General features: G+C 39.4%; 1 protein-coding gene across 3 annotated transcripts in view; it reads right to left on the bottom strand.

Moving 5' to 3' along the window:
* Window positions 1-26320, bottom strand: part of PIP5K1B (phosphatidylinositol-4-phosphate 5-kinase type 1 beta) — a 323109-nt gene that overhangs the window by 59582 nt on the left and 237207 nt on the right. For all 3 annotated transcript variants that reach the window (XM_082403683.1, XM_082403682.1, XM_082403684.1), the window contains one exon: window positions 16923-17067. In XM_082403683.1, coding sequence (XP_082259809.1) covers window positions 16923-17067 — 145 coding nt within the window. The remainder of the gene's footprint in view (window positions 1-16922; window positions 17068-26320) is intronic.

Here is a 26320-nt window from a genome sequence, read left to right as displayed (position 1 = left end):
ACAAATCAGCTAAAAGAATTGAAGGTGGTCACATCTGGAGACAGTAAAGTGTAGGGGGAGGTGAACAAGGACCTTCTCTTTTTCCTAATAAACTTTATACAACTATTTGACTGTTAAATTCAGTACACAGAATTTTGATATAAAAAAATAAAAGGGCTGGATGACATGATGTCAAAAGGACCCTTCCATTGTCAAAGCTCCATGATTCTTTTAGGGCACGTTTTGCTACTGGGATTGGAAAAGTATCAGGAGGATGGGCAGGGAAATTCACTAATTAACTTGGCCTTGGCTTGCCTGCCTTCTCTTCTATCACAACTCAGTGACGACTAAGAAAATGGCCAGTGATGGCAGATAGAATTATTAGGACATGAACCCAGATGTACTTACATATAAAAAAAGGATAAAACACCTTTTCCCAGACATTAGTGCTTAAATACTCAAAAGTATTCTTCCAATGTGATGAGAAACAAACAAAAGAAAAGACAGAGAAACTAACACATATTTTCTCCAGTAGCCATCAGGATGAATTTTCATTTTAGCCAAATCCTTTGTTGAGAAAACAAGTCTGGTTGTTTTTAAGGTCTTCTGTGACCTTCCAAACACTAATTTTTAATATGGCTGGCCAGAAAAGTAATGAGCTCCTTTACATCATTATATATTTCATCTTTATTACTTTATCCTTGAAAGCAGGTCATTAAATAATTACATTTTGGATTAATATTATTCTGATTTGAGATTTTATCATTGTCTCCTAATTCCCTCATTACACTTACCTAATTCTCCTGTCACCCAGACTATCATGAGCTTCAAGCAAAAGGTGGTTGTGTAGATGTGTTTAGTCAGCCAGTGGGGGGAGCAGGGGGTCTGTAAGTTTCTCCAAAATTAACGAGTCCTCAGCAGCAGGTTTACATTTGTGGACTTCCAGGGTGAAATCTTTACCCCAAAGCACAAGTCATCTAAGTTTCAGGGAGATAAAGCTGGCTACTGTGGAGATAATTCCACAGATAACAGAAGGATTTAACACAGGACGCTGGGGATCCACTTCCTGCTAGCCTTGGAAAAAATGAGGTTTGTTACTTTGTGTATATTAGGTGTATCGGAGAATCAAAATCAAACTCAGGATCCTGGCAGAGCCTGGCACCACGGGGTCCCTGGGTGGAGGAGGAATGGCGGGAGCTGGTAGAGAGAGCCTGGAAGGAGTTCACCCACCACGATCTCAGGCCCTGGCAGTCACCACTACTCTGTATGTGGTGTCAGAGCTAGATGAGAAGGCAAATGGGAATGCAGGGGATGCGCCAAAAGGGGGCACCCCGAAGAGAGGCTGTGGCAGCTGTAGTGATGAGGATAAGCCCGTGGTGCTGTCCTGCGTGGGGCCTCTTGGCCAGGAGCTGTTTAGGGTGAGACACTGACTTGCGTAAGACCCGCTTAACCAAAGGGTGGAACTAGAGTGTGATGTGGACAAATCAAATGAACAGGGGGAGACGGTCAGGATTGAGAGGGTGACGTCTAGGGGCCCAGAAGGACCAAAGTGACCTCTAAGCAGAGCGAGTGTGTCACAAAGACCATGGATCTTAAAGAGATGACTTTGCTTGGCCGCTGAGTCACAGGTCTCTGTAGACTCAGAGAAGTCAAGAATAGCTGCTGAGCAGAAATGTAGTTTGGCCTAAGGTCACAGGGGCTGAGCTGGGAAGCCAGTCTGGGGCAGGCTGGAGTCTTCCAGAGGCGTTGCTAACCTAAAATTCCTTTAAGGCAAGGGAACCTTTGCTTAGGCTATGTCCAGGTAGGTCTGAAGTACAAGAAAGGCACTGAGGTCCTGTCTCCCCACTATAATCTGAGAACCCATCCACTTTGCTAAGATTTTGCATTTCGGGCATTACATGTTATGTCCTCTTAATTCCTTGAACAAGACCATCTGTGTATCAGCTGAACCACAAGGCAAAGAAATTGTTTCATACCTCAGAAAGAATAGAGAAGGAGAGGAGTATCTGCAAAGAACTTTTTTCTTCAACTCTAGCATGCATAAGAATTCCTTGAGGAGTGTTGGAAAACCTAGATGGAGGAACCAATCACACTCTGAGAAGCATTTCTCTAGAGGTTCAATGAAGAAGGGCAGAGGGTTGAGGAGGGCCTACAGAGGGACATCCATCACCAGCAAGACATTTTTCTAGAGATGTTGCATTAGCGGCCGAAGTCAAGGAAACAGAGATACGGTTTTTTGGTCCCAGAACTATGAGGCGGAAAAATGGATAAAACAGGCTATTTTTGATCAGTTAGGATATCCAAAGGCTGGCCAACATTTTTCCACTTTTATTTCCCCATATGGCTTACCCATTAATTGGATTCATTAAAAAATCTTAATAATGCACGAAAAGCACCTAGAAATATTACCATGCACCAATTCATCCAAAAATGTGAATGTTCTTTGAATTAATGTTGAATCCTAAATTATTGTTCATAAATGTCAGATATCTGAAAAATTCACTTCAATTTCCTGCACAGGCTGAAACATATGAGGGATCATTTGAAAAGCTAATCACTTCAGAAGTAATTCTATAATTTGTCAAAAAAAAATAAAAATAAAAAGAGGCATCTAGTAAAATCCAGGTGTAGACTATATGATGTAAATTTGTGGTTTTTTTGGCCTGGGTTTGAGGAGGGGAAGCTAAACTAACAGGCATATAATGAAGCTGCTATCAGGCTCCAATTTTCTCTGCAGGTGCCCCAGTCACAAATGGAGAAAGATATGACACGGCTCTTAGGTTCGCCTGTAATCCCAGCATGCCTAAAAAGGTCCCAATTTCTAAAATGAGATATTCTTCTCTTGGGAGGCTGGGTAACAAAGCAGGCTTCTGCTTCAGGATTCTGAGGAGTGTTATTCTCCCCCAAACACGTATCATCATTTTCTTGGTGACCTAGTTTCCTGACACAAGAGAAAAGTTGACTAAATCCTTCTCTTCACTCTAAGGAGAATGGAAGTGACACCACACCTCTCCACCAGCCAAAAGTGTGTTTGCTCTAAACTGAGTTTTATTCAGTTGATGAGATGGGGTAGGCTGGGGTCTTGGCAATAAAGTGCTTTGTTAGGGCATGGGTGATGGCTATCTTGCCTCCAAATTATATCAGCTGCTCTATCACCTGGATTCCCCAGGCTTACAAACCTCTTTGTGGAATTCTTGAGCTGAAGAACCTTTTTATCTATCCCATGTGCCTGGAATTAGCTAAGACATTTCTATGAGTATTTATAACCAGCATCTACTCTAGCGCAGTACCAGGGAAAGTGTTATTGGCTGTCAGACAGACTTGTTGGTAAATATCGGAGTCTCTAATTGCACACAGTATTGAAAAAAATTACGGCTACCTTACATTCCATTATTACCTTGGCACAGTACTAAATTGGCTCTATAATTCCTTTTATAAGAGTCTAGATCGATTCTTGTTCTTGCCCGCACACACCATCTTTGTGAAGCTTTGATCTTTGTAATTCTTTTTTGTGAAAGACCTTACTTCTATCTAAGTTTCTGCTGTGTGCTCTGGCTGTTATTTATATCCTGTCTCACGTCTCCTTTGCAATGCTAGGCAATCCACATTCCTCAGGCTCCTCGGACAGGTTCTGCCAGTTGAGGACACTGGCAGGAAGTGGGGTGGGCGGAAGAGAGAAGGGGCTCTTCTCTTATTTTTTTTCCTTCCTTCTTTGGGTGATGTCTTTGGAGCCGGTTGTGTCCCTGCCACTATCCCAGCTCTTTAGGTGACGTCCTCCTCCATTGTCCCCGCTCCTAAGGGGGCATCTGGTCCCCACGTGGGGCCCTCCTTCATGAGTCTAGGTTCTGGTGACATGGCAGGGCTCCTGCTAGGAGCTGCTTCCTGCAGTTAGTTATTTACCTGGGTTTCTGCAACTCCCTCCTTTCACTCTTCCAGCCTCCCACGCTCTGTAACCAATTCCCTTTCCTAAATTCTCTTTGAAGTTCCAAATGTGTTTTCTGTTTCCTTGACAGAACTCTGACTAATAAAGTACTCCATGAGGGCTTTTTGCCACAAACAACTATATCTTGCCCCTTACAGTGGGACTTACGGGGAAGCTGCAAGGTGTTAGGGTCTGGAATCACTTGATTATTTTTACAAGTATTTTGAGGCTGCTTATTATGTGCCAAGAGGCATGATAAGTGCTTTCCAATTATTATTTCATTTAATCTTTGCAACAACACTCTGGGGCAGTAGAATCATAATCCATATTTTATAAATGAAGAACCGAGGCACACAAAGGTAAAGTGACTTGCCCCATGTTCGATAGCTAGAAGTGACAGTTTGAGGACTAATGCCCTAACTGATGATTTATAATAATGAAAGTGAAAGAGAAAAACCTGGCCGGGGCTGGAGGGGGCAAGGAGGTCTGTCTGCAGGTAGGAGTACTCAGAAGAAGAAGCATAAAAGCACAGAGTCTGCAGAGGTCAGATTCAAAATTCAGCATCAACAGGAGGGTTGCAGAGAACTTCCGAGGGGCTGGGAGCCCCAGCTGGCATCTGGATATGGCAGGGAGCTGCCGTAGCCACGGCAGATACTGCAGGCACGTGCTGGCCTTCCCTGGAGGTTATGGTTAGAGAGCTGGAATTACTAGCAAGTTCTTGCACCCAACTTTCTTCTCCCTTCATTCTGTAAGTAATGAAGCTTCCTTTTAACCTTACTATGTCAACAGAGGATATGGGATTTTCTAAATCAAGCAGAAACATACCTAACAAAAGTCTCTTCTGGATGAAGTTCTGCCATTTGCAACAATGTAATGGGTATTAGGTAGAGGGTATTATGCCTAGTGAAATAAGTCAGAGAAAGACAAATATGATATGTTATCACTTACATGTGAAATCTAAAAAATAAAACAAGTGAATATAACAAAAACAGAAACAGATTCACAGATACAGAGAACAAACTAGTGATTACCAGTGGGGAGAGGGAAGAGGGGAGGGGCAAGATAGGGGTAGGAGATTAAGAGATACAAACTACCATGTAGAAAATAAATAAGCAACAAGGTTATATTGTACAGCACAGGCAATCTAGCTAATATTTTATAATAACTTTGAATGGAGTATAATCTATAAAAATATTGAATCACTATGTAGTACACCTGAAACTAATATAATATTACAAATCAACTATATTTCAATTTAAAAAAAAAGTCTCTTCTCAATGATCATGTAACAATTTGGAGTCAACCTGTAGAGATGGAAAATAAAAACGTAAGGAAATAGTTATTTTAGGTTTCTTGTGAATTTAACTTAATATGTCATATTTTTAGTGTTTGAACACTAAGAATCTAACATCTTTGAAATGAAAACTTTTACTCAAAATCACATGGAAAAAGAAAAGGCAAAACGGGTAAGAAAGAAGAGAACTTGTGTGGATGTTACTGAATTTCCATTAAAAGCATCATCTAAAAGCCATCTTGTCTGAGATGTGACGATATGGACGAGGGCAGCTGTTGAATGGCTGAGGCTCGTGCCTTATGTTCTCTGCCAATGCTGTGCATGGAAATCATGGCTCGACTTTTTAGCCATTTGACCTCAGGAAAGTTAACTAATGTTGCTAAGCAACTCCCATCTGTAAACTGGAGATAACGAAGATAATGACCTTATAGGGTTGCTGTGAGAATTAAGTGAGTTGATCCCATGTTAAGAAGTTAACACAGACCCTTAATAAGGTCCAATAATTAGCTGTTTTTGTAGTTATTATTGGATTATTATTGGCGATTTGAAGTATGACTAGTACTATGATAGAGAAGTTCCCATAGCTATCACGGTTTTAGTAAGCAAACTTAGCCCAATGACTTCTAGAAAAAACATCATAGGTAGATGTTAACATAAGCACAGCACTTTGCCTACTGGAAATACTTTAGTGATTAAGCAGCAAAAACCGGCTCAAACAAAGGGCCAGAATTCACATTAGGAAAAAAAATCAACCAATTGACCATCTGTGCATAACACACACATCAAGGATAAGACCAGAAGTCTTTGGAGACCATGATAAAAGGTACAGTGGAAAGAACATGAGGCTTGGACCCCAGAGACCTGTGTGACAGTTTAAATCCTATTAGCAGGCTATGTGACCTTGGATATGTCACATAATGCATGTCTCTGCATTTCTCTTTCCTTATCTTTTAGACACATCTGTAAGATAATGGGTCTCTAGTATTCTTTGGGATGGCTCTACTTGTATGTCTTTAAATTTGAGTGGTAAGCAATTTGTGGGGAGGTACTTTTAGCTGGAGGCAATGGTTCCACCCTCTCCTAGGTTTGCCATACTCTACCGGCAGGAAGAAAGGGGCACAGAACTGTGCTTGGAACCACTGAGTCAGCCTCTGAGGTCTAGAATGTTGGATCCATCATTTAGGGAGCCTTTGTCAGCTGTCCCTCTATGGGCAAATGACCAGTGGTTTTCCTCTGACCTATCTGCTCTTCTCACAATACACCAAATGTCTTCAGGATGAGTCAACTATTAGAAATAGCCACTAGCAAAACATGAGACTAGACAGAGTGGTGATGTTGGAAAAGGCATCTTTGATGGGGAAAGGATAAATATATTGGAATGCAGTAGGGTTTTCTATCCTTATGCATAATCAGAGCTTCAGCTTTGCTACCAACTGTGCAGGAAATCACAAAAAAGAATTAATATTCATGTGTGTAACCAATTTCCACAACATTAAACTAAATTGTTCTTTACTTTGAGATAAAACACATTTGCCTCTGCATTTCTTAGTGCTCAATTTATACCTCCTTTCAAAGGACAGAATTATTATTAGGAAAGAAAAATTTAAGAATAAAAACGTCAGAATCTAAATCCCACTATTTGACTGGGAAGCAAGAATCCACAATAGTTTCTTTTTATTCCTGTGAATTGCATGCTCTAACATAGGACTGTTGAGCAGAACTTGAAAATATGTACCCCCAGTAATCAGGTCAAACATATACTTTAAAAAATGATACTATTTTTTCTTTGCTTCCTAGTCAATTTTTTGAGTACGCTTAAAAAAAAGAAAAGAATAAATTGTGATTGGGGTTTTGGAAGTCACAAAGAATAATCCTTTAAAAAAAGGAATAATTCTAAGAGACAGCAGCTTCCCATTGCATTATATAATTTAGGTGTGGAGACATCCAGGCACTAACTGACACTTTTCAAACTTAAGGATTCTGAAAAGACTGACAGAATGACAACCACTAGCTGAAGTATTTACAGCGTATTTAAGTACAGATACGTTTAGTATAATGCGAGGTGGGAAAACAGACCACTCTGCCTTAACAGAAAAATGATTCATAGATAAAGAAAGAGAAAAGCCTAACACGTGAATTATAACATCAGTTTTCTTTCCAGGCTATCTGGATTAGGTCTTAAACCTTAGTAGGCCACATGAGACTTAGAATATTGTCTATGTATTACCTCAAGAGATACCACGTAGGACTAGGAGGGCTCTAAAGGAAAAAAATGATAGGAACAAAATATGACAACTTATTTTCAGTTTGCTGGTAAGGTTTCCCTGTTGAATAATTAGGGATGGGTATGGTGGGCAGGGAAGTAGGGATATGGATTCCCGGGGGTTTGCATGCCATAATTTCTCTTCAGGGTTCTTTAGCACGTCTGTGCCTTTTTCACACCTTTTCCTTATGATTTCCATAAGGCAGTCATTAAGATCCAAGGCATATCTTTGGCTTCTCTTATACATCAAGGCTAAAAGCAGAAAGGCCCACAGGAGCAGGCAGGCAAGAGCAGAGATGAACAAAGCAGAGGTTGCTGACCTGGAGGATCCATGCTCTTCCCCTCCAGCAGATAAATGCCAGGAAGCAATGGAGCCAACTGGTGCTAAAGCTAGTGATTTTTCAAAAGGATCTGGGCATTTTAGTGAAACAATATGATTATAAAATGTTAGTTTCTTTTAAAACATTCTAGGTTCACTCCAGAGGGCAGACAGCAGAAGCAAAAAGAACTACAATCCTGCAGCTTGTGGAATGAAAACCACATTCACCAAAAGAGAGACAAAATGAAAAGGCAGAAGACTATGCACCAGATGAAGGAACAAGATAAAACACCAGAAAAACAACTAAATGAAGTGGAGATAGGCAACCTTCCAGAAAAAGAATTCAGAATAATGATAGTGAAGATGATCTAGGACCTTGGAAAAAGAATGGAGGCAAAGATTGAGAAGATGCAAGAAATGTTTAACAAAGACCTAGAAGAATTAAAGAACAAACAAACAGAGATGAACAATACAATAACTGAAACGAAAAATACACTAGAAGGAATCAATAGCAGAATAACTGAGGCAGAAGAACGGATAAGTGACCTGGAAGACAGAATGGTGGAAATCACTGCCACAGAACAGAATAAAGAAAAAAGAATGAAAAGAAATGAAGACAGCCTAAGCACCCTCTGGAACAACATTAAATGCACCAACAGTCGAATTATAGGGGTCCGAGAAGGAGGAGAGAGAGAGAAAGGAACCGAGAAAATATAGGAAGAGATTATAGTTGAAAACTTCTCTAACAAGGGAAAGGAAATAGCCATCCGAGTCCAGGAAGTGAAGACAGTCCCAGGCAGGATAAACCCAAGGAGAAACACACTGAGACACATAGTAATCAAACTGACAAAAATTAAAGGCAAAAGAAAATTATTAAAAGCAACAAGGGAAAAACGACAAATAACATACAAGGGAACTCCCATAAGGTTAACAGCTGATTTCTCAGCAGAAACTCTACAAGCCAGAAGGGAGTGGAATGATATATTTAAAGTGATAAAAGGGAAGAACGTAGAACCAAGATTACTCTACCTGGCAAGGATCTCATTCAGATTCAACAGAGAAATCAAAAGCCTTACAGACAAGCAAAAGCTAAGAGAATTCAGCACCACCAAACCAGCTCTACAACAAATGTTAAAGGAACTTCTCTAAGTGTGAAACACAAAAGAAGAAAAGGACCTACAAAAACAAACCCAAAACAATTAAGAATATGGTAATACGAACATACATATCAAAAATTACCTTAAATGTAAATGGATTAAATGCTCCAACCAAAAGACACAGGCTTGCTGACTGGATACAAAAACAAGGCCCATATATATGCTGTCTACAAGAGACCCACTTCAGACCTAGGGACACATACAGACTGAAAGTGAGGGATGGAAAAAGATATTCCATGCAAATGGAAATCAAAAGAAAGCTGGAGTAGCAATACTCATATCAGATAAAATAGACTTTAAAATAAAGAATGTTACAAGAGACAAGGAAGGACACCACGTAATGATCAAGGGATCAATCCAAGAAGAAGATATAACAATTATAAATATATATGCACCCAACATAGGAGCACCTCAATACATAAGGCAACTGCTAACAGCTATAAAAGGGGAAATCAACAGTAACACAATAATAGTGGGGGACTTTAACACCTCACTTACACCAGTGGACAGATCATCCAAACAGAAAATAAATAAGGAAACACAAGCTTTAAATGACACAATAGATCAGATAGATTTAATTGATATTTATAGGACATCCCATCCAAAGACAGCAGATTACACTTTCTTCTCAAGTGCGCACAGAACATTCTCCAGGATAGATCAGATCTTGGGTCACAAATCAAGCCTCAGTAAATTTAAGAAAATTGAAATCATATCAAGCATCTTTTCTGAACACAATGCTATGAGATTAGAAATCAATTACAGGGAAAAAAATGTAAAAAACACAAACACATGGAGACTAAACAATACGTTACTAAATAACCAAGAGATCACTGAAGAAATCAAAGAGGAAATCAAAAAATACCTAGAGACAAATGACAATGAAAACACGACTATCCAAAACCTATGGCATGCAGCAAAAGCAGTTCTAAGAGGGAAGTTTATAGCTATACAAGCCTACCTCAAGAAACAAGAAAAATCTCAAATAAACAATCTAACCTTACACCTAAAGGAACTAGAGAAAGAAGAACAAACAAAACCCAAAGTTAGTAGAAAGAAATCATAAAGATCAGAGCAGAAATAAATGAAATAGAAACAAAACAATAGCAAAGATCAATAAAACTAAAAGCTGGTTCTTTGAGAAGATAAACAAAATTGATAAACCTTTAGCCAGACTCATCAAGAAAAAGAGGGAGAGGACTCAAATCAATAAAATTAGAAATGAAAAATGACAAGTTACAATGGACAACACAGAAATACAAAGCATCCTAAGAGACTACTACAAGCAACTTTATGCCAATAAAATGGACAACCTGGAAGAAATGGACAAATTCTTAGAAAGGTATAACCTTCCAAGACTGAACCAGGAAGAAATAGAAAATATGAGCAGATCAATCACAAGTAATGAAACTGAAACTGTGATAAAAAAAATCTTCCAACACACAAAAGTCCAGAACCAGATGGCTTCACAGGTGAAGTCTATCAAACATTTAGAGAAGAGCTAAGGAAGGAACACCCCCAACCTCATTCTACGAGGCCACCATCACCCTGATACCCAAACCAGACAAAGATACTGCAAAAAAAGAAAATTATAGACCAATAACACTGATGAATATAGATGCAAAAATCCTCAACAAAATACTAGCGAACAGAATCCAACAACACATTAAAAGGATCATACACCACGATCAAGTGGGATTTATCCCAGGGATGCAAGGATTCTTCAATATATGCAAATCAATCAATGTGATACACCATATTAACAAATTGAAGAATAAAAACCATATGATCATCTCAATAGATGCAGAAAAAGCTTTTGACAAAATTCAACACTGATTTATGATAAACACTCTCCAGAAAGTGGGCATAGAGGGAACTACCTCAACATACTAAAGGCCATATATGATAAACCCACAGCTAACATCATTCTCAATGGTGAAAAACTGAAAGCATTTCCTCTTAGATCAGGAACAAGACAAGGATGTCCACTCTTGCCACTATTATTCAACATAGTTTTGGAAGTCCTAGCCATGGCAATCAGAGAAGAAAAAGAAATACAAATTGGAAAAGAAGAAGTAAAACTGTCACTGTTCGCAGATGACATGATACTATGCATAGATAATCCTAAAGATGCCACAAGAAAAGTACTAGAGCTAATCAATGAATTAGGTAAAGTTGCAAGATACAAAATTAATGCACAGAAATCTCTTGCATTCCTGTACACTAACAATGAAAGATCAGAACGAGAAATTAAGGAAACAATCCCATTCACCATGGCAACAAAAAGAATAAAATACCTAGGAATAAACCTACCTAAGGAGACAAAAGACCTGTATGCAGAAAACTATAGGACGTTGATGAAAGAATTCAAACATGACACAAATAGATGGAGAGATACACCATGTTCTTGGATTGGAAGAATTAATATTGTGAAAATGACTATACCACCCAAAGCAATCTACAGATTCAATGCAATCCTTATCAAATTACCAGTGACATTTTTTACAGAACTAGAACAAAAAATTTTTAAATTTGTATGGAGACACAAAAGACCTCGAATAACCAAAGCAATCTTGAGGGAAAAGAATGGAGCTGGAGGAATCAGACTCCCTGACTTCAGACTATAATACAAAGCTACAGTAATCAAGACAATATGGTACTGGCACAAAAACAGAAATATAGATCAATGGAACAGGATAGAAAGCCCAGAGATAAACCCACACACCTATGGTCAACTAATCTATGACAAAGGAGGCAAGGATATAAAATGGAGAAACAATAGTCTCTTCAATAAGTGGTGCTGGGAAAACTGGATAGCTACATGTAAAAGAATGAAATCAGAACATTCCCTAACACCATACACAAAAATAAACTCAAAACGGATTAAAGATCTAAATGTAAGACTGGGCACTATAAAACTCTTAGAGGAAAACATAGGAAGAACACTCTTTGACATAAATCACAGCAAGATCTTTTTTACCCACCTCCTAGATTAATGGAAATAAAAATAAAAATAAACAAATGGGATCTAATGAAACTTCAAAGCTTTTGCACAGCAAAGGAAACTATAAAGAAGACGAAAAGACAACCTTCAGAATGGGCGAAAACATTTGCAAATGAATCAATGGACAAAGGATTACTCTCCAAAATATATAAACAGCTCATGCAGCTCAATATTAAAAAAACAAACAACCCAATTAAAAATCGGGCAGAAGACCTAAATAGACATTTCTCCAAAGAAGACATACAGATGCCCAAGAGGCACATGAAAAGATGCTCAACATCAGTAATTATTAGAGAAATGCAAATCAAAACTACAATGAGGTATCACCTCACACTGGTCAGAATGGGCATCATAAGGAAATCTACAATCAACAGATGCTGGAGAGGTTGTGGAGAAAAGGCAACCCTCTTGCACTGTTGGTGGGAATGTAAATTGATACAGCCACTATGGAGAACAGTATGGAGGTTCCTTAAAAAACTAAAAATAGAATTACCGTATGACCCAGCAATCCCACTACTGGGCATATACCCAGAGAAAACCATAATTCAAAAAGACACATGCACCCCAATGTTCACTGCAGCACTATTTACAATAGCCAGGTCATGGAAGCAACCTAAATGCCCATTGACAGACGAATGGATAAAGAAGAAGTGGTACATATACACAATGGAATATTACTCAGCCATAATAAGGAATGAAATTGGGTCATTTGTAGAGACGTAGATGGACCTAGAGACTGTCATACAGAGCGAAGTAAGTCAGAAAGAGAAAAACAAATATCGTATATTAACGCATATATGTGGAATCTAGAAAAATGGTACAGATGAACCGGTTTGCAGGGCAGAAATAGAGACACAGATGTAGAGAACAAATGTTTGGACACCAAGGGGGGCAAGTGGGCGGGCGGTGATGGTGGGATGAACTGGGAGATTGGGATTCACATATATACACTAATATGTATAAACTAGATAACTAATAATAAATAAGTAAGTAAGTAAGTAAATAAATAAATAAATAAATAAATTGTATAGCACTCTACAACAAAAAAAAATTCTAGGTTCACAGCATGCTTTTCTCTGGCTTGCATTCCTTTGGCAGGCCACCCACTTGATTGTGACAAAGGCTGCTGGTAGGCCAGCTCAGTGGTGTGTAGCTGGTGTGGTTTTCTGATGTTCAGCCCAGAGCCCACTCCCCAAGCCTTTTTAAAGACTTTGTGAATTCCCTGTATCAAATCCCTTTCTGCTTTAGAGTGGTTTCTTGTTTTTGCAACTGAACCCGGATGGATAGCTAAATATAAGATATCAAATCGCAATTTGGAGATACAATGCCACAGAAGATTTATTTCAAACAATTCTCTTCAAAAAAAAGGGGGGGCGGAATATCATAGATAACACTGATGCTTTTCCCATCTAAATATACATGTTAACCACTGTCAGCATAAATAAAATTACCAAGAGTTATACCATAGCCCTGGAGCATGCAGAGGTAGCTTGCGTCCAAGCTGGCCAGAAAGGATTGGGAGTCAGAAGGAACTCTGATTCAGATCCTGAAGGAACCTTATGAATACCCAAGATTTGAATACCTCTGGCCAAGAGATTGAATAGTTAATCAAAACCACTGCCACCAAAAACAAACAAACAAAACCCTTTTATTTTTGTGCTGAAAATTCTAGTAAATAATACATATCCAACTATCTGCCCTGATAATGAGAACAGTAGCAAATGGTAAGAAACCACCACTGCTTCACATGAGAATTGTTTTTGACCTTGCAAAGAATTTCCTGCAACTTTCCAGCCATCTTTCTAGCTGCTATTTATATTTGAGAGCAAAACAACAGCCTTCAGCTGTACCATACAGATAGGAAAAACTGTTGCTTGACAAATTTACATAACAAATCTGAACATTCAAGGTACACATTCGTTTTAGGTATAAGTCACTTTAAATTCTTCTAATTTGAGGAAGCTAACCAAATTCCTTTTACAGTTCAGGTGAGTTGAATAATTTACAATGGAGCCTTATCTGTTGCTCCTACAGCAGAGCTATCCAAACGGAAGCCCAGCCAAGATTTGTGATTCACCTTGTCATTTGCTCCTCTTCTCTAGACCTAGATGGGCTGTCTCACCTGCTACCACCTAACCTGTATCTAGCCAAGAGAGAAGGGAACAGCAACAAAAAGAGAATTTCTAGAACCTCCAATTACCAAAACTTAACTTGCCAAAAGACCAAGCTAGAATTTATAAACATGCACACATTAAAAATGGATCTACCATATTGAGTCCTCTTTCTGGAAGTGAACCAAGTTGCTAGGGTGGAGGGGGAAATGAATTACAGTATAAAAAACATTTCACCTGCACAAATTTGATCTTGATTCTTGAGAGCTGAATTATGACAAGAACCAGTTCAACATTTAACAGATAATTTTTGAGAACGTATACAGTTATCCCTGACCTGTAATTGAAGCTAGTTACAAAAGTGCATATATAAACATAGAAAAAATAGCTAATCCCACAATGTTGTGACCTCTTTGTAGAGGTACTTTCTATTACTAGAACCAATGTTTGAGAATATTTTGTTTAAAAAAAAAATAAGACGAGGAAATTAACTTCCTATCTAAGAAACTTCAGTACCCCTCCCCAATATTCAAATTCACTTTAAATGTTTGAGAGTCCCTGTATTAGTTTCCTATTGCTGCTGTGACAAATTATCATAAACTTAATGTCTTAAAATAAGACAAATTTATTACTTTATAGCTCTGGCAGTTAGAAGTCCTAAAATTCAAGGGGTTGGAAGAACTGTGTTCCTTTGTGGATGCTCTAAGGGAGAATCTGTTTCCTTGCCTGTTTTGGCATTTAGACTCTGCCTGCATTCCTTGACTCATGCCCCGTCCTCCACCTTCAAAGCCAACAGTGTAGCATCTTCAAATCTTTCTCTCTCTCTGACCTCTGCTTCTGCCATCACATCTCCTTCTCTGACTCTAATCTTCCTGACTTCCTCTGACAAGGACCCTGTGATTACATTGGGCCTATCTGCATAATTCAGGATACTCCTCCCATCTCCAGACCTTTAACTCAGTCATATTGGCAAAGCCCCTTTTGCGACAGCCTCTTCAATAAGTGGTGCTGGGAAAACTGGACAGCTACATGTAAAAGAATGAAATTAGAACACTCCCTAACACCATACACAAAAATAAACTCAAAATGGATTAAAGACTTAAGTGTAAGGCCAGACACTATCAAACTCTTAGAGGAAAACATAGGCAGAACACTCTATGACATAAATCACAGCAAGATCCTTTGTGACCCACCTCCTAGAGAAATGGAAATAAAAACAAAAATAAACAAATGGGACCTACTGAAACTTAAAAGCTTTTGCACAGCAAAGGAAACCATAAACAAGACAAAAAAGACAACCCTCAGAATGGGAGAAAAAATTTGCCAATGAAGCAACTGACAAAGGATTAATCTCCAAAATTTACAAGCAGCTCATGCAGCTCCATATCAAAAAAACAAACAACCCAATCCAAAAATGGGCAGAAGACCTATACAGACATTTCTCCAAAGAAGATATACAGATTGCCAACAGACACATGAAAGAATGCTCAACATCATCAATCATTAGAGAAATGCAAATCAAAACTACAATGATATCATCTCACACCGGTCAGAATGGCCATCATCAAAAAATCTAGAAACAATAAATGCTGGAGAGGGTGTGGAGAAAAGGGAACCCTCTTGCCCTGTTGGTGGGAATGTAAATTGATACAGCCACTATGGAGAACAGTATGGAGGTTCCTTAAAAAACTAAAAATAGAACTACCATATGACCCAGCAATCCCACTACTGGGCATATACCCTGAAAAAACCATAATTCAAAAAGAGTCATGTACTAAAATGTTCACTGCAGCTCTATTTACAGTAGTCAGGACATGGAAGCAACCTAAGTGTCCATCAACAGATGAATGGATAAGGAAGATGTGGCACATATACACAGTGGAATATTACTCAGCCATAAAAAGAAATGCAACTGAGTTACTTGTAGTGAGGTGGATGGACCTAGAGTCTGTCACACAGAGTGAAGTAAGTCAGAAAGAGAAAAACAAATACCGTATGCTAACACATATATATGGAATCTAAAAAAAAAAAAAATATGGTTCTGAAGAACCTAGGGGCAGGACAGGAATAAAGATGCAGACATAGAGAATGGACTTGAGGACATGGGGAGGGGGAAGGGTAAGCTGGGACAAAGTGAGAGAGTGGCATGGACATATATACACTACCAAACGTAAAATAGATAGCTAGTGGGAAGCAGCTGCATAGCACAGGGAGATCAGCTCAGTGCTTTGTGACCACCTAGAGGGGTGGGATAGGGAGGGTTGGAGGGAGGGATGCGCAAGAGGGAGGGGATACGGGGAAACATGTATACGTACACCTGATTCACTTTGATATGCAGCAGAAACTAACACAACATTGCAAAGCAATTATACTCCAATAAAGATGTTAAAAAAATTAAAAAAAAAGAAAGCCCCTTTTGCTATATAAGGTAACAGCATCACAGATACCAGGGATTAGGATATGGACAATTTGCGGGGGCTGTTATTCTATCAGTAGTTATCAAGGTCACTCATACAGAAAGAAAATATTCAGATACTTTGTAGCTATTTGTGTAAATATTAACCAAGAGTGCTTGCTTAAGAAATCCACTCATACGATTATTAAAATAAAAATGATGAAAGATTCATCTTCTTCCACAGAGTGAAGTACATAGTTTCTACAGGACATAATGATTAACCGTACAGAAAAATCAGGAGGGTTTTCCCTCCTGTCACAGTAAATATCCAGCATTTTCTCTCTTTCTCTTACTTACAGGGCAGGCGATGGTCCCATCCTGGTTGTTAGGGACGACTTGTTCTCATTCAGAGATACTGGCTAGCTGTGATGTTAGTGTGGTAATAGCCTACTGGTAGTTTGATTGCACTAAGTATTACCTGCTTGAATAAAGCGTAGTCCTGTCGTGTGGATAATGTTCACTGACGTACAAGGAAGAAGATGAAATTGTGGTCGCCAAGGAAGCAGCTTCAAACAGCGATGGAGTGCTAGGCACCAGGTCTGGCCTGTGTCGGGATCCCAATGCTGGGTGACAAAAAGCAAAACAAACACTCGTGAATATCGGTAAGAAATGCTGCTTTAGTGTATATAATAATTTAAATGAGTCAAAGGCATTCATTCTACATACCAGGCTGCAAATTAAATTACGAAATAACTGTGCTCTTCTGAACTGCAGCAGAAATGTAAAATAGCTTCTTGCAAACAGGTTAAACAGAAAGGAAATTGCATTAATTTACAAAATGGCTTATGGAAATGCCATTATGAATGTTCTTTTAAAAACCTAATAAAGTGATTTACTGTTTCGAAAGATGACATAAAAAGCTCCTAGGAGCTTAAGGAGATAATTCGACAGAGATTAAAAGGATGATTGGCAAATGTATAAACAGACAGTGAACTTGCTTTCCTCTCCTGAGGCTATGCCCATATCTGTGATTCTCAGTGCAGATCTAAGAACTCAGACTTGTTAAGAGCCAAGAAACAAATGCTTCACAGACTAACAGCCAGCTATACCTTAACCCTGTTTGAGCCCACATACATCTCTGAATATGATCCACAGCTCTTCTTGACATTATATTGTAACAGCAAGGCTGCCTTTTTAAAAAGGAGAAAACTCTTATTTTTCTTTAAAATGTAGGTACCTATGAAAATACTTATGCAAGAGCCCTCCGTCATCAGGAAAGTAGAACAGTCAAGGCTGAGCAGTGACCCAGCCTACTCTCTCTATGTGGATTTTTTTTTTTTTTTGAGAGTTGAATCTGGATCATTTTTAATCATCCTATCCTAAACTTTGGACAAATTCACATTCATTATTGGCCAGCTTGTCAGAGATAGTATTTTGTTTAAAGGTCCAGCCACACAGAACAGAGCTCTTTTAAAAAGAGACATGCACGTTCCCAGAGATAGAACCCTGTGGATGAATCCTGTCTTTAAAGTTCTATAGTTGGGCTCAAGCTGATTTATTTTTCAGCAGTGGAGATATTTTATTTATTTTGAAACTATAGCTGACATATAACAATGTATTAGTTTTAAGGTATACAACGTAGTGATTAGATATATGTATATATTGTGAAATGATCATCACAGTAAGTTGAGTTAACGTCCTATCACCACAGTTACAGCATTTTTTTCCGGTGATGAGCATTTTTAAGATCTCCTCTCTTAGCAACTTTCAAATATGCAATACAGTATTATTAGCTCGTGTCACGATGCTGTACTGTGGATTCTTTTTAATCACTTCCCCAAACTAAACTAAAACAGATGATAATAAATACAATATAACCTTACGGTGTTTCTGGTATTCCTTTATAGGCACAATAGGCTCAAAATTACGTACTGCCAGGAAGTGAACGAATGGAAATTGATCCTAATAGGCACTATCACGTGAGTGTGAGGTTTGGATTTTGGACTTGGAGGGATATAGATGGAGAGGTGGGGCGAGGCATGGAGGGAGAAGGGGGCAAGCACAGAAGGCCTGGACTCTGGACTAGGAATCCAGACACACATTAAAATGTATGAGATGGTGCAGCTGTGCATCCGATTCAGATCAAAATAAAGAACCGCCATGATGAATAACAGATGATAATCATATAAAAACACAAGTAACAACATGCTCAACATGCAAAAATCAGAAAGGCTTCAATACGACAGTTGGCTAGCAATCTTCAGTATACTTGATCCCACCTTCTCATTAAATACAGAAAAATATGAAAACTCTCAGTGACATAGAAAACGGAATCTGAAAAATAACCTCACATCAGATTCCAATGAATCACTACTAACTATAAGGCGGATAGAGCTAGACTGAGAACAACTAATGCAGACTCAGGTCTTGGGCATACTCAGCCTGATTTCATAAACCAGAGGCTCGCTAAGTGACGGAATACAGAAAAACACTACCTGTCCAGTGACTCAGGCCCAGGTCAGACAGCACCGGAACACTGGGTAGCTGACCCTTAGGAGCAGTTCTTTGAAGTAGAGAACTGTTTCCTTATGTGCCCATCCCCTTCAGCTTTTTAAAATAACTAGTGTGGTGGGCAGAATCCTAGGATGACTCTCAGTGACCTGCACCCTTGTATAATCTCCCTTTGAGTGTGGGTGGAAGCTGTGAGAATGATGAGATATCACTCCTGTGATTATTTTATCTTATGTGGCAAAAGGAATCTTGCAGATGTAATTAAGGCTACTAATCAGTTAACTCTGAGTTAGTCAAAGGAAAGATTATTCAGGTGAGCCTGGCCTAGTCACGTGAGCTCTTTAAATTTGTGTCTAGAGGTCAGAGATGGTGATGGCAGAGATTCCAAGTGTAAGGGGGATTGACCTGCAAGAAATTCTCCATCTGAACATGGAGGGGGGCTGCATGGCAAGGAATGAGGATGATCTTTAGGGGCTGAGCCTGGCCCACAGCTGTTAGACACCAATGACATGGGACTTCAGCTCTACAACTGCAAGGAAGGGAATTCTGCCAACAACAGGATGAGCTTGGAGGAGGATTCTTCTCCGGAAACTCCAGATGAGAACTCAGCCTAGCTGACACCTTGATCCCAGTTTTTGAGACCCCAAAAAGCTGTGTCGGAGAACCCAGGTAAGCCTTGCTAGTCTTCTGACTTATACAACTGTGAGCTAATAAATGGAGGTTATAATAAGCTGCTAACTAACTTTCTGGTAATTTGTCACATGGCAAAAGAAAACTAATACAACCCAGACATACTGAGAATGACAGAAAACAAATGATTAAAAACTGGAGGGAAATTTGGTAATGACTTGGTGCACTACGAAAGGGGAAGTCCCCAAGTATAGAGCATTATAGAAAGGCCGAACCTTGCAGCAAACTTTGTAGATGCAGAGAATTGTCAAGATAAACTCATTTAAAAATAGTACGTTAACAGTTTCAAAGAATATGCTCAATAGGTTTTTCCTCAACCTTAAGAGACCTTTTCTGGTGAAGTACCTTTAGATCTAAAGCAATGGGTCCAATAGTTCAGTTGAAAAAAGCATAATTTGGGCACTGCTTCCTATGTTTCCAGACTTTCTAGATGCTGTGTAGTGTATTTATTATACTTATCCCTTAAGATTAACAACTGGACTCATGGCTTAAACTTTAGAAGCAATATATACATTTTTATTGAGGTATAGCTGATAGAAGCCATATTGAGCACACTATTTGACAGTTTAACTCTCACAGTTTAAAAATAAGTTTATCCTAGAAAATTAGGCAGTGTGGTAGGGAGATGCCAATGCAGGGAAGTTTAGGGAAAGAGGTGGACGCCTGTCAGAAACTGGAGCCATCAACTCAGAGAGAGGAGCAAGGGCAATTCAGTAACTCTTGCTGAAATCACTAAATCTGCATAAAAGTTGGTTTATAAAATGAGAAAGAAACCCAACATGGCAGATATGGATAAGTGCTGCAGAAGGGAAAAGGATGAACACACTATTCTAAAGACTGAGGAAAAGAAAATCCCAGAAGAGATCTAATCTTCTACAGGAAGTAAAAGAAATTTTCGGGAAATGTTGGCATTCCCAAAAGAATATACTGATAATAAAATCTAAAATGTCACTTCCTCTTACAGGATTAGAAGAGAAAATCCAAATGATCAACTCGATAGAGAAAAATATTTGATAAAATGCAACACTCATTCCTGATAAAAACTTTAGAAACTAGGAATAAAAAGAAACTTCCTTGACTTGATTATGGGCATCAAATACAGCAAAATTCTTTCTCAGCAGTGAAACATTAGAAGCATTCCCTTTAAAATCAGGATGATGCAAGGCTGCCCACAATCACTACTTCTATTCATCATTGTACCAGAAGTCCTAGTTAGCAAGTAAGAAAGAAAGAAAAAAAAGATGTGAGGGCTATGCAGTAGCAACAAACAGCCAGAAAAACCAAACCTTAAAAATATACTACCTGGGGAGAGACCTTCAAGATGGTGGAGGAGTAAAACATGGAGATCACCTTCCTCCCCACAAATACATCAGAAATACATCTACATGTGGAACAACTCCTACACAACACCTACTGAACGCTGGCAGAAGACCTCAGACTTCCCCAAAGGCAACAAACTCCCCACGTACCTGGGTAGGGCAAAAGAAAAAAGGAAAAACAGAGACAAAAGAATAGGGATGGGACCTGCACCAGTGGGAGGGAGCTGTGAAGGAGGAAAGGTTTCCACACACTAGGAAGCCCCTTCACTGGTGGAGACGAGGGGTGGGTGGGGGGGAAGCTTCAGAGCCACGGAGGAGAGCGCAGCAACAGGGGTGCAGAGGGCAAAGTGGAGAGATTCCCGCACAGAGGATCGGTGCTGACCAGCACTCACCAGCCCGAGAGGCTTGTCTGCTCACCCGCCGGGGCAGGCGGGGGCTGGGAGCTGAGGCTCGGGCTTCAGAGGTCAGATCTCAGGGAGAGGACGGGAGTTGGCTGCGTGAACACAGCCTGAAGGGGGCTAGTGTGCCACAGCTACCCGGGAGGGAGTCCGGGAAAAAGTCTGGACCTGCCTAAGAGGCAAGAGACCATTGTTTTGGGGTGCACAAGGAGAGGGGATTCAGAGCACCGCCTAAACAAGCTCCAGAGACGGGCATGAGCCGCAGCTATCAGCGTGGACCCCAGAGACGGGCATGAGACACTAAGACTGCTGCTGGAGCCACCAAGAAGCCTGTGTGCAAGCACAGGTCACTATCCACACCTCCCCTCCCAGGAGCCCGTGCAGCCCGCCACTGCCAGAGTCCTGTGATCCAGGGACAATTTCCCTGGGAGAACGCACGGCGCACCTCAGGCTGGTGCAATGTCACGGTGGCCTCTGCCGCCGCAGGCTCGCCCCACATCCGTACCCCTCCCTCCCCCCGGCCTGAGTGAGCCAGAGCCCCCGAATCAGCTGCTCCTTTAACCCCGTCCTGTCTGAGTGAAGAACAGACGCCCTCAGGCGACCCACACACAGAGGTGGGCCCAAATCCAAAGCTGAACCCCAGGAGCTGTGCGAAGAAGGAATAGAAAGAGAAATTTCCCCAGCAGCTTCAGGAGCAGTGGATTAAATCTCCAAAATCAGCTTGATGTACCCTGCATCACTGGAATACCTGAATATACAACGAATCATCCCAAAATCAAGGCAGTGGACTTTGGGAGCAACTGTAGACTTGGGGTTTGCTTTCTGCATCTAATTTGTTTCTGGTTTTATGTTTATCTTAGTTTAGTATTTAGAGTTTATTATCATTGGTAGATTTTTTTTATTGATTTGGTTGCTCTCTTCCTTTTTTTTTAAATATAGATATATATACATTTTTCCTTTTTCTCTTTTTGTGAGTGTGTATGTGTAAGCTTCTTTGTGTGATTTTGTCTGTATAGCTTTGCTTTTACCATTTGTCCTATGGTTCTGTCTTTTTTTTTTTTTTAGTATACTTTTTAGTGCTTGTTATCATTGGTGGATTTGTTTTTCGCTTTGGTTGCTCCTTTCTTTCTTTATATTCTTTTTAAAATTACTGTTTAATTTTTTAATTTTTAATAATTTTTTAATTTTTAATTTTAATAACTTTATTTCATTTTATAATTTTTTTATTTCTTTCTTTTCTTCTCCCTTTTCTTCTGAGCTGTGTGGCTAACAGGGTCTTGGTGCTCCGGCCAGGTATCAGGCCTGTGCCTCTGAGGTGGGAGAGCCGAGTTCAGGACACTGGTCCACCAGAGACCTCCCGGCTCTACATAATATCAAGCAGCGAAATCTCTCCCAGAGATCTTCATCTCAACGCTAAGACCCAGCTCCACTCATCGACCCGCAAGCTACAGTGCTGGACACCCTATGCCAACCTAGCAAGACAGGGACACAACCCCACCCATTAGCAGAGAGGCTGCCTAAAATCATAATAAGGTCACAGACACCCTAAAACACACCACTGGACGTGGTCCTGCCCACCAGAAAGACAAGATCCAGCCTCATCCACCAGAACACAGGGACTAGTCCCTTCCACCAGGAAGCCTACACAACCCACTGAACCAACCTTAGTCACTGGGAGCAGACACCAAAAACAACGGGAACTACGAACCTGCAGCCTGCGAAAAGGAGACCCCAAACAAAGTAAGTGAAGCAAAATGAGAAGACAGAGAAACACACAGCAGATGAAAGAGCAAGGTAAAAACCCACCAGACCAAACAAATGAAGAGGAAACAGGCAGTCTACCTGAAAAAGAATCCAGAATAATGATAGTAAAGACGATGCAAAATCTTGGAAATAGAATAGAGAACATACAAGAAACGTTTAACAAGGACCTAGAAGAACTAAAGAGCAAACAAACAATGATAAACAACACAATAAATGAAATTAAAAATTCTCTAGAAGGGATCAATAGCAGAATAACTGAGGCAGAAGAACGGATAAGTGACCTGGAAGATAAAATAGTGGAAATAACTACTGCAGAGCAGAATAAAGAAAAAAGAATGAAAAGAACTGAGGACAGTCTCAGAGACCTCTGGGACCACATTAAATGCACCAACGTTCAAATTATAGGGGTCCCAGAAGAAGAAGAGAAAAAGAAAGGGACTGAGAAAATACTTGAAGAGATTATAGATGAAAACTTCCCTAATATGGGAAAGGAAATAAACAAGTCCAGGAAGCACAGAGAGTCCCATACAGGATAAATCCAAGGAGAAACATGCCAAGACACATGTCAATCAAACTTTTAAAAATTAAATACAAAGAAAAAATATTAAAAGCAGCAAGGGAAAAACAACAAATAACATACAAGGGAATCCCCATAAAGTTAACAGCTGATCTTTCAGCAGAAACTCTGCAAGCCAGAAGGGAGTGGCAGGACATATTTACAGTGATGAAAGGGAAAAACCAACAACCAACATTACTCTACCCAGAAAGCATCTCATTCAGATTCTATGGAGAAATTAAAACCTTTACAGACAAGCAAAAGCTAAGAGAATTCAGCACTACCAAACCAGCATTACCACAAATGCTAAAGGAACTTCTCTAGTCAGGAAACCAAGAGAAGGAAAAGACCTAAAATAACAAACCCAAAACAATTAAGAAAATGGTAATAGGAACATACATATCAATAATTACCTTAAATGTAAATGGATTAAATGCTCCAACCAAAAGACACAGACTGGCTGAATGGATTCAAAAACAAGACCCAAATATATGCAAGAGACCCACTTCAGACCTAGGGACACATACAGACTGAAAGTGAGGGGATGGAAAAAGATATTCTATGCAAATGGAAATCAAAAGAAAGCTGGAGTAGCAATTCTCATATCAGACAAAAGAGACTTTAAAATAAAGACTATTACAAGAGACAAAGAAGGACACTACATAAGGATCAAGGGATCAATCCAAGAAGAAGATAGAACAATTGCAAATATTTATGCAGCCAACATAGGAGCACCTCAATACATAGGGCAAATGCTAACAGCCATAAAAGCAGAAATCGACAATAACACAATCATAGTAGAGGACTTTAACACCCCACTTTCACCAATGGACAGATCACCCCAAATGAAATAAATAAAGAAACACAAGCTTTAAATGACACATTAAACAAGATGGACTTAATTGATAATAATAGGACATTCCATCCAAAAACAACAGAATGCACTATCTTTTACTTTTTTTTTTTAACATCTTTATTGGAGTATAATTGCTTTACAATGGTGTGTTAGTTTCTGCTTTATAACAAAGTGAATCAGCTATACATATACATATATCCTCATATCTCCTCCCCCTTGAGTCTCCCTCCCACCCTCCCTATCCCACCCCTGTGGTCACAAAGCACTGAGCTGATCTCCCTGTGCTATGCAGCTGCTTCCCACTAGCTATCTATGTTACATTTGTTAGTATATATAAGTCCTTGCTACTCTCTCACTTCGTCCCAGCTTACCCTTCCTCCTCCCTGTGTCCTCAAGTCCATTCTCTACACAGAATACACTTTCTTCTCAAGTGCTCATGGAACATTCTCCAGGATAGATCATATCTTGGGTCACAAATCAAGCCTTGGTAAATTTAGAAAACTGAAATCGTATCAAGTATCTTTTCCAACAACAATGCTATGAGACTAGATAGCAATTACAGGAAAAAAATCTGTAAAAAATACAAACACATGGAGGCTAAACAGTATACTACTAAATAACCAAGAGATCACTGAAGAAATCAAAGAGGAAATAAAAAAATACCTAGAAACAAATGACAATGAAAACACGATGACCCAAAACCTATGGGATGCAGCAAAAGCAATTCTAAGAGGGAAGTTTATAGCAATATAATCCTACCTCAAGAAACAAGAAACATCTCAAATAAACAACCTAACCTTACACCTAAAGTAATTAGAGAAAGAAGAACAAAAAAACCCCCCAAAGTTAGCAGAAGGAAAGAAATCATAAAGATCAGATCAGAAATAAATGAAAAAGAAATGAAGGAAACAATAGCTAAGATCAATAAAACTAAAAGCTGGTTCTTTGAGAAGATAAACAAAATTGATAAACCATTAGCCAGACTCATCAAGAAAAAAAGGGAGAAGACTCAAATCAACAGAATTAGAAATGAAAAAGGAGAAGTAACAACTGGCACTGCAGAAATACAAAGGATCATGAGAGATTACTACAAGCAACTATATGCCAATAAAATGGACAACCTGGAAGAAGTGGACAAATTCTTAGAAAGGCACAAACTTCTGAGACTGAACCAGGAAGAAACAGAAAATATAAACAGACCAAGCACAAGTACTGAAATTGAGACTGTGATTAAAAATCTTCCAACAAACAAAAGCCCACGACCAGATGGCTTCATAGGTGAATTCTATCAAACATTTAGAGAAGAGCTAACACCTATCCTTCTCAAACTCTTCCAAAATATAGCAGAGGCAGGAACACTCCCAAACTCATTCTACGAGGTCACCATCACCCTGATACCAAAATCAGGCAAAGATGTTCACAAAGAAAGAAAACTACAGGTCAATATCACTGATGAACATAGATGCAAAAATCCTCAACAAAATACTAGCAAACAGAATCCAACAGCAGATTAAAAGGATCATACACCATGATCAAGTGGGGTTTATCCCAGGAATCCAAGGATTCTTCAATATATGCAAATCAATCAATGTGATAAACCATATTAACAAATTGAAGGAGAAAAGCCATGTGATCAACTCAATAGATGCAGAGAAAGCTCTAGACAAAATTCAACACCCATTTATGATAAAAACCCTCTAGAAACTAGGCATAGAGGGAACTTACCTCAACATAATAAAGGCCATATATGAGAAACGCACAGCTAACATCGTTCTCAATGGT

This window comes from Balaenoptera borealis (assembly GCF_965194805.1).
Source record: "Balaenoptera borealis genome assembly, chromosome: 8".
NCBI classification, from domain to species: Eukaryota; Metazoa; Chordata; class Mammalia; order Artiodactyla; family Balaenopteridae; genus Balaenoptera; species Balaenoptera borealis.
Note: the sequence above shows the minus strand (reverse complement) of the source record. Positions and strands in the feature narration are given on the sequence as shown.